The 9,735-nt window shown below is 35.2% G+C and overlaps 1 protein-coding gene across 1 annotated transcript; it reads left to right on the top strand.

The window, feature by feature from the left end:
- The first annotated feature begins 519 nt into the window (after positions 1–519).
- On the top strand, positions 520–7,734 carry LOC127126206 (uncharacterized). The gene is made up of 8 exons (XM_051055094.1): positions 520–1,010; positions 1,901–2,269; positions 2,346–2,605; positions 3,883–4,024; positions 4,213–4,584; positions 4,713–4,844; positions 4,926–5,054; positions 5,164–7,734. The coding sequence occupies exons 1-8, from the start codon at positions 900–902 to the stop codon at positions 7,441–7,443; spliced, it is 3,795 nt and encodes a 1,264-aa protein (XP_050911051.1). The 5' UTR covers positions 520–899; the 3' UTR covers positions 7,444–7,734.
- Positions 7,735–9,735: the final 2,001 nt, after the last annotated feature.

Genomic DNA, 9,735 nt, shown 5'->3' with positions numbered 1-9,735 from the left:
CATTGACCTAAAATAAGGAGGTACAATCACCGGTCACTTCACCAAAGCATGGAAGGCACAAGGTAACATTGCTCTAGAACTCCACACTGGATCCACGCCATGGGCTGTAACTTACCATTAAAAGTCATCAGCGGACCTCTTGCATTCCATGCCGAAATGACAAGGAACATCCATAACCTCCATTCATATATAAGAAATTCCTCGTAAGACTTGAGTTATTTTCTCTAATCCATAACTCATTTTACTCCTCATTTTGTTATTGTCTTAAGCGTTGGAGTGCTATCATTATACGTTCATCCCACATCATCGTGAGTGATTAACTTCACCGAATAATAACTCTAGTTCATTATTTCACGACACATTTATGGTTCATTGCATTATTATTATTATTATTATTATTATTTTAATATTATTGTTATTATTATTTTTTTTTGTTTTATTGATTAATTTGTTTTTGACATAGGGCTAAGTATTTAGCAAGAATATAAAGAAAAAATAATGGGCTTAGTTTCCTCGTAAATTTTAACAGCACCTCACAAATCGAGCAACCACTGGCATTTCCATTTCGATTTCCCTTACCAATACACCAAATCCTCATTTTCTCCACAAATATATATATTCATTCATTCACACACGCAGTCGCTCTCGCTCGCTCGCTCGCACACACCTCCAAATCTCATCGTCTTCCTTCTCCGCTCGTCATCCACCAAAAACCCTTACCTCACACAATTCTTGAACCTTCTCGATCGTCTCCGTCTCCGCCAATCACCATTCCGATCTACTTCCTCTTCACGGTTTCAATTTATTAATTTCTTATACTTATTTACTTTCCTATAGATTGATATCAAATTTCGCAGACTCCGTTACAATTGATACCGCTTAATGAAACATCACACACTATGAAAATGCCACAATTCACTCCTGCCGCATCTACGCCTAACAATTCACTTTCGGTTAACGAATTTTGGTCTAACAATTGTGGCGACGTTAGCTACAATCAGCTTCAGAAGGTATCGTTCTATTACTTTTTTAATTTTTTTTTAAAATTTTTAATTTTACAAATATGTATTTATTTCATTTTAGTTTAAGATTGCTGCCAGATCACTGTTTTGTAAATTTTATTGATTATTGTGTAAATGGTGATACTGATTATGGTTTTTGATTTTTCTGCGTTTGTATTGGATCCTACAGTGTTGAACCAATTTTCCGATTTCTTTCTGAGGGTTTTTATGTAGCATTCATATACACAATGTGTATATTCATGTTTCATTAATGTATTTCAGTTAATCTTCGTACCAGTGCCTGTACTACAGGCTATGGAGTAAAAAATCCTGGTGTTGCACATGTACTTTTCTAGTAGCATTTTGTATTTAGATTTCTGCGGAGCTATATTCACTGTTTTTGCAAATGTCTTCAGCCCGTCAGGGTTGATATTAATGATACTGTCAGCTGAGTAATTGATTTATCTATAGTTAAGTAAACAATCTTTGGACTGATTGTGCCGTATCAGCGCCGGACACGAGTTAGTGTTGAATACATTGGATAGTCCAATGTTCTCAATTGCGAACAGTGGATTATTTAAATTTTGCTATGCAATAGTGCTATAGCGGCGCCATAGCGGTTATTTGACAACTTTTCATACCAAATAGATTATCGCAGAACAGTAGCTGATTGTCCATATTCCGCCGCACTATAGTGGTATAGTGCAGCTATACTGACTATTTAACAACATTGGGAGCCAGGCTTGTATTTTGGAAGTTACCATTTTATAAATTTAGATACCAATGGAGAATTGATATTAAATAACAATGAATTGTTTTTGACCGGGTCATGTTGCATATATTATGTTGTTCTTTGATCAAATTGCAACTTCTGATATACTTATGTTATTTTGATACAGTTTTGGATTGAATTGTCACTACAAGCTCGGCAAGAACTCCTTAGGATTGACAAGCAATCCCTTTTTGAGCATGCTCGTAAAAATATGTACTGCTCCAGATGCAATGGATTGCTTCTCGAAGGATTTTTGCAAATTGTTATGTATGGGAAATCTTTGCAGCAAGAAGGGGTGAGTGTTCAATATCCTTGTAACAAACTTGGAGCTTTGAAAAAGCAAACTAATGGTGGACCAAGCTTTATAAAAGGGTGCCAAGATGAAATTCTAGATCCATCTATCCATCCTTGGGGAGGTTTGACCACAACGCGCGAGGGCTCATTAACGCTAATGACCTGTTATTTGTATTCAAAGTCTCTAAAAGGATTGCAAACTGTAAGTGAAGCACATTACATTGGATCCTCACACAATTCTTTTTCCCTCTTTGGTGGTTAAACACATCTCTTGTTAGGTCTTTGATGGCGCACGTGCTAGGGAGCGGGAAAGAGAACTGCTTTATCCTGATGCCTGTGGTGGGGCAGGCCGAGGTTGGATTAGCCAAGGCATTGTGAGTTATGGCAGAGGACACGGAACAAGAGAAACATGCGCCTTGCACACTGCCAGACTTTCATGTGATACACTGGTAGACTTTTGGTCAGCGCTTGGAGAGGAGACTCGATTTTCTCTTCTAAGGATGAAGGAAGAAGATTTTATGGAGAGACTTATGTTCAGGTGTCTATTTGTATATTTCTTATACTGTATTATGCATTAGACAAGTGAAGGCTGTTATGAGGGATAGAAACACAGATTCTGATACTTGAGTAGAATAGGTCATGCAGTTGAACCTGATATACAAAGAATGAGAATCTGTCACCTGTCTCTGAAACGTTTTAAATTTTCTGAATATCATGATTGGGATCCGAGTTATCTATTTTGTGTCCCAAAAGTGTCAGACAGAAAATTGAGAAAATTATTTGGGTGCTGTTTTTGTTACCATTCATATGCAAGTGACCTGTAATCAACTATCTTCTGAATTCTAGGATAATGTGGTGGCTGGTTTGGGTTTTGATGCTAAAATATAAACATGGAACTCTATCATAGGCATTGAACTGAAAAATTGTTCAGCAATATTATCCCGAAACAGGAAATGTAGAGTAATATGGTTGGAAAAGTTAATATTTACACAATTCTGTCGGATGTATAGGAAATATTTTACCGGTCATGGATACTTAAGTTAACAAATTAAAACAATACCTCGGATAGACTGTAGGGGGAGAGATGCTAATTAAGTCTGCCAGTGATCTGACATAGGTCTGGATCTACTATCACATTACTTGTCTGAACTCATCTAATGATAGCCATCTTGATTTTTGCCTAGGATTGTTACATTAGATAATGCATTATAAGAAAAATATTACCCAAATGATTCAGACTGTGATAGTTCAGTTTTCACTTATGAGAGTGCAGATGGGGAACATGTGAATTGGATGTATAAGCACTTTTGACTTAAAGTAAGATAATATGATTTTGTTGAGTTACATATTTAATGAACTTTGTTGACTGTAAACATGGACAGACACATAAAAGAGGACTATGCTATCCAAGAGTTGTTGTCATGCAGTTTTTTAGAAGATAAATTAGCAGACAAGCTATTATCCTTGTTGAGATGCAGTTGGTAATTAATTTTGGGAGGATTTTAGAGCATCAAAGAAATAAAGCAATGCTTTTATGTTCTGTCCTGTTTTACTTGAGATTTCCTACATTGTCTCTGGTGCCACTTTCTTTCAGTAGCACAGAGTGGGTCTTCATGTCATTAGAGAAATGGATTCATTTTGATTCTTTAGCCAACTACTTTCCAGCATTTTGCTTTATTTCTCGTTCAATTATATAAAGGCAGTGCTGTTCCTTTATGCCAAGCTTGATTTAGTTTATTTTCTCATCCATTGAAACTTGATTTAAGCATGTTTTACGCTTTCATCTTTACTAATAATTTACTATTTATCTATCAGGTTTGATAGCAAGAGATTTTGCCGAGATTGTAGAAGAAATGTTATTAGAGAATTCAAGGAACTAAAGGAACTGAAACGCATGCGCAGAGAACCTCGTTGCAGCAGCTGGTTTTGTGTTGCTGACTCGGCTTTTCAGTATGAGGTTTGACATACACATTTTTTTATGCTGCTTTATATTATATCCCGTAAAATCAGTTTTAGTTGAGATTTTAGGCTAAGAGTCTACAAAAGTATCATTCTTATGAGAATAGTTTTTTTAGTAAAACTACCATCGAGAATTTGAGTAGATATTCTACCTAACATCAACATTCATCAATTTGCTTTTATCAGGTATCTGACGACTCGGTTCAAGCTGATTGGCGTCAGACATTTCCAGATACTTTGGGAACCTACCATCATTTTGAGTGGGCTGTGGGCACAAGTGAAGGAAAATCTGACATTTTGGAATTTAAAAGTGTTGGATTGAACGGATGTGCCAAAGCCAGCAGCCTTGATCTTGGTGGCTTGAGTGCATGTTTCATCACTCTCCGAGCTTGGAGATTAGATGGACGATGTTCTGAACTTTGTGTTAAGGCTCACTCATTGAAAGGTCAGCAGTGTGTACATTGCAGACTAATTGTAGGAGATGGTTATGTCACAATTACGAAAGGGGAAAGTATCCGAAGATTCTTTGAGCATGCTGAAGAGGCTGAAGAGGAAGAGGTAATACAAGTTTCAGTAAGGAAATAAACTTCCTTGCTTATTACCCCTGATTAGTGTAATTTTGATAAGTAATTCACGAAGAATCTGTCAGACAAAGTTTCACATATTATATAATATATGGCTTCTAGGATGATGATTCAGTTGATAAGGATGGAAATGATCTTGATGGAGAATGCTCTCGTCCCCAAAAGCACGCAAAAAGCCCTGAACTGGCTCGAGAATTTCTGCTAGATGCTGCTACTGTTATTTTTAAAGAGCAGGTATGTTTAGCATTAATTTAATTTTCTCGTGGCTCTCTGTCATTCTGTCTTGATAAGCCACTGACTCTGTTATCTTTTCAGGTTGAAAAAGCTTTCAGAGAAGGAACAGCTCGCCAAAATGCACACAGCATATTTGTCTGTCTTGCACTAAAATTGCTCGAGGAACGAGTGCATGTAGCATGCAAAGAAATCATTACATTAGAAAAGCAGGTCTTAGTTATTATGATTTTGGAAAAGAACTTTTGGGATTAATTAAAAAAAACTCCTGTTTATATGTTCAATGACACTTACTGAATCCTAATTATATGGTTGTCTACAGATGAAACTTCTTGAAGAAGAAGAAAAAGAAAAACGTGAAGAAGAAGAACGTAAAGAGAGGAGAAGAACAAAGGAAAGGGAGAAAAAACTTCGGAGGAAGGAAAGACTAAAAGGAAAGGAAAAAGACAGAGAAAAAACATGTTCTGAATCAACAGATATTATCGGTTCTTCAGAAATCTCAAAAGAAGAATTAGCTGCAGGTACTGATATGGATCAAAATAATCTTATTAGTGGCGGGAATTCAGTTGTTGAAACAGATGAAGTCAATCATAGCGATGATTCTGCTAATATCCAAGATAAAGAACTCTCCAGTGAGAATGATACTTCGAGAACACAACATCTCTCTGATGATGATTGTGATGAAGAAAATTCCAATACAAATGACGAGACAGGTCAGCAGTCTATGGTTGAACAATCAATGCTTTCTCATCAAAGACTGAGATACAGGAAAGAATTTCCACAGGATGATATGCCTATCAAGTGGTCTGACAGACGCCAATATGCCACTGTTTCTGACAATGGTGGGATGGTTGGTAAAACCGAATCAAGACATTATGGAGAGAGTCTGTTGACATCATCGAGGGTAGTTAATGGATTGAATAGGCAATCCAGGATAAGTGTTCCTGCAAAGTCCAATGGTCGAAATGTTAGTCCAAAGTATGGCGAGAAATTTTACAATTCCAAGAACCGGATGAATGACAGATGTGATATTCATTCTTGCAGCTGTAGTCCAAATAGTGAATATAAGATGAGAGTTGAGCAACATTCTCCTGTGACAAGAGTTAGTCGGGAGTCAAAACCTGCCAGTCAATATGAATCTGCTAAGCAGTTTTATCGAGGTAGTAAGTATAATCAAGTAGACTATATGCATGAGAATAATGGAAGAAACAAAAGCAAAGTCATTTTGGGGAACTATCCCAGCAGGGATTTGTTTCAATCTAAAAAGGTTTGGGAGCCTACGGAGTCTCTGAAGAAACACCACCATAGTAATTCAGACTCTGGTGTTATTTTGAGGTCCACTGAAGTTCAAGAAGCTCAGCCTGATCTTATCAAGTCATCTATTGGGGAAGTTGTTGATTCCGGTGAAAATGATTATAATGACTGTAATTCAAAGCATTTAATTAGAACGGATGCAGGCTGTCAAAATGATTTTCAGGTTAAAGGTGAAGGTTCTTGTAGCTCTAAGGAAATTGCTTCTGAGGAATCAGGAATATGCGCAACTGGAGGCTCTGTCTTGAACAATTCTTCTGATCCTACCCAAAGTAGCACTTTTAGTTCTGACAGCTGCTCATCATGTCTAAGTGAGGGTGACAATAATACGTCATCAAACCCTGAAAATCAAGAATCCTCAACCACATCAGATTCTGAAGATGTTAGCCAACGATCTGAAGTTAGAGATAATTCAGCATGTGTGGAGAACGTGCTGTCTGATTGTCATGAAACTGCCATGGAGAATAACCAGACTGCAAATGGCGAGAGTCTATCCAGAAGTTCAAATTCACTTATTGGCCCATCTTTGGATGGAAGAAGTGATGCATTTGAGAGTTTTGTGGAAATTTCCCAAAATTTTGATAATGGGTTTTCCACCACTAATGTGAGTACTCAACCTCAAAGCATGCTTCCCCCGGTGTCGAACCAAAATATTCAATTTCCGTCATTTCAAGCTCCTTCAACAATGAGTTATTTCCATCAAAATCCAGTTTCATGGCCAGCAGCTCCAACAAATGGTTTGATGCCATTCCCATACCCAAATCATTACTTGTTTGCTGGCCCTCTTGGATATGGCTTAAATGAAGACCCACGCTTTTGTTTGCAGTATGGTTCCTTGCAGCAACAACCCCCCTCGTTTAACCCTGCCATTCCAGTTTATCAGCCAGTTGCCAGAGCTAATGTCTTAAATTCAGAGGAGTGGACACGAGTTTCCAAGCCAGCTTCCTTGCAGGAGCATATTAGCGGATCTATTGCAGAAAGGATTGTTTCATCTGGAAACAATTTGAAAAAACCAGCATTCAATGGAGAATTTAAACACGATCGTTCCGCCAAGTCACAAGAGAATAATGGTGACTTTTCCCTGTTTCATTTTGGCGGGCCTGTTGCCCTCTCAACAGGTTGTAAGTCGACTCATGCATCTTCAAATGGCGATGGTGTTGGTGATTTTAGCCCCAAAAGTTCAGCGGATCATGCCGAAAAGGTCCATACTTGCAATAAGAAAGAGACCACCACCATGGAGGAATACAGTTTGTTTGCTGCAAGTAATAACTTAAGGTTTTCAATTTTTTAAAATGATAAAAGTGAGAAGTAGAAGGTGGCTGTTGCTGAATCCAGTCCCTAACTTCATATATGATAAATTGAGGTTTGAATACTCAGTAATTCGGTAAACAATAAGCTTCTTTTAGCAATTTTCAACTTTAGCATATTGCTTTATTAGTTAATTGTTGCCCAATTTGTGCCGAATTTTTTCTTCTTTGTAGAGAAAGATTGAGAGTGTTGGTATTTTGAAGGAGTTTTTCTTTATTATGTGTGAAAGATATAATTACCCCAAAGTTTCAGTGAACGATTTGCTTACTTTGCACTTTTTGTGTTGTTGAAACAAAAAGCAGTTTTCTTTATTTTGAAGTGATTTATTGACCTAGGTTAATGATTTTTCTTCCGTGGAATAGTATTCCAGCAACTGAATTGAGACTTAGATCACTGGAATTGATAGGGTGCTATTCAAACATAAAGTAAATTATTTAATTTGAATAGCACCCAGGAATATATCCTTTCATGTGAATTTTTCTCCAAGCGCGCCGAGTGCTCATTGGTCCTTATGGAATTGCCTAATGGTTTTATGGAAGGGTGGTGTTGACTACACTATGTGATCACACACACGAGAGGAATTTCAAAATGCACTCTGCATGGTCCAGATTTCAAAATTCGGATGTGTATACAAAATCACTTCATTAGAGTGGTACCCTCATTTTTGTTAAATAAAGTTTGGAAATTAATCTCTGGACAAATTAATCTTTGGATCTTGTCCGGATTACAAGATTTGGAAATCTAAGTGGGAAAATGAATTTGAAAATTCAAGTAATGTATATGTATTTCATTAATCATTACTAGAGATGATCTTGAGATCATCTGGTTTAGTTTGATGAAATATGTATATTGCGTCATGATTTTGAAATTTAGATTTAGTTATAGTGTGTTTGGAAATTAAAATCTGGATGTTTTGACGTTGAATTTTAATTTTAATTGTCGTTTGTTATTATTGATTGTAGTTATGATACACTCTGATGTTGTCCATGAGACTACTATATATATGGATGTTAAATCAGATGATCTTCATGTAGTCGTTAGAAAACAATTTACAAATAAATTGAAATTTGCTATTCGTGAACATATGTTTCAATGAGTCAATGAGTTCACATTAGGGATGTGAATAGGCTAGATTGTCCGTTAGGAGCCTATGACCTGACCCACTTAAAGCTCGGCCCGACCTAACTCGTTTGATAAAAATGTTAAACTCAGATATTTTAAAAAGCCTATTAATTTAAATAGGTTAGTTTAAGGATTATAGAAAGAGTTTAATTAAAATACACCGAAAGTGTAAAAGGATTTTACACCGTCAGTTAATCATAGACGTCGGATATTAAAAAAATTTTGACTTTTATTTTAAAAATATATAAAATAATACAAACGGATGATGGTGATTAATCGACGGTGTAAAACTTTTTACACTGATAGTGTATAGTAATTAATCTCAGATAAAAAAGCCTATTAGAAATATCAAACCATCTTATATATTATTTAATTTATAAACTAAATGTGCAGAATTAATTTTTGTAAAATTTTAAAAAATATATAAAAATTATAAACAATCATGTTTGATGATATTAAAATAATAGTTTTTAAAAAAGAAAAAAAGAAAAATCTTTTTAATTAAGTGTACATAATCAATTTTTGTAAAATCTTAAAAGACATAATAATTATAAACAATTACATGCTTGATGATCTAAACAATAGTATCCAAAAGAAGAAAAAAAGATTAATCTTTTTAAATAAAAATTTCCTGCAAATATTTATAATAAATTTGGAAGTGAATGATTGACTTATTTATAAAAATTGAATTTGAAAAATAATCTTTTTGTGATATTGTTGAGCAAAAATATTTGAAAGATATGAAGCTTATTGTTGATTGTCCAATAAAATGGAATTCAACATATCTTATCTTGTCAATTGTTTCAAAGTTTAAGACTATCTTCAAAGATTGCAAGGAAATAGATCAACATCATGATTATGCACCTACACTTGAAGATCTGAAGAATGTTAGCAAAGTTGCAAATGTTTTAATGTATATATAACATTACTTTTATAAAAATAGATTTATAATTTTCTCAGTTAAAAAATAAATTCTGGGATATATCTAAAATTTAATATCCAAACAAATTCTATTTTTTGTGTTTCCGTAAGTAAAAATGTTAATCCATATTTCAAGATCCAAATAAACTCATTTGCACTTAATTGAGTCAAACTTTCAATTTTCAGAATGTCTCTAAAATTTGTAGAAATATGTTTTAAATGTTATTAATAT

Source organism: Lathyrus oleraceus, chromosome 3 (genome assembly GCF_024323335.1).
Source record: "Lathyrus oleraceus cultivar Zhongwan6 chromosome 3, CAAS_Psat_ZW6_1.0, whole genome shotgun sequence".
In the NCBI taxonomy this organism is placed as follows: domain Eukaryota; kingdom Viridiplantae; phylum Streptophyta; class Magnoliopsida; order Fabales; family Fabaceae; genus Lathyrus; species Lathyrus oleraceus.
The sequence above is the reverse complement of the archived record's forward strand: the minus strand, read 5'-3'. Positions and strand labels throughout refer to the sequence as shown.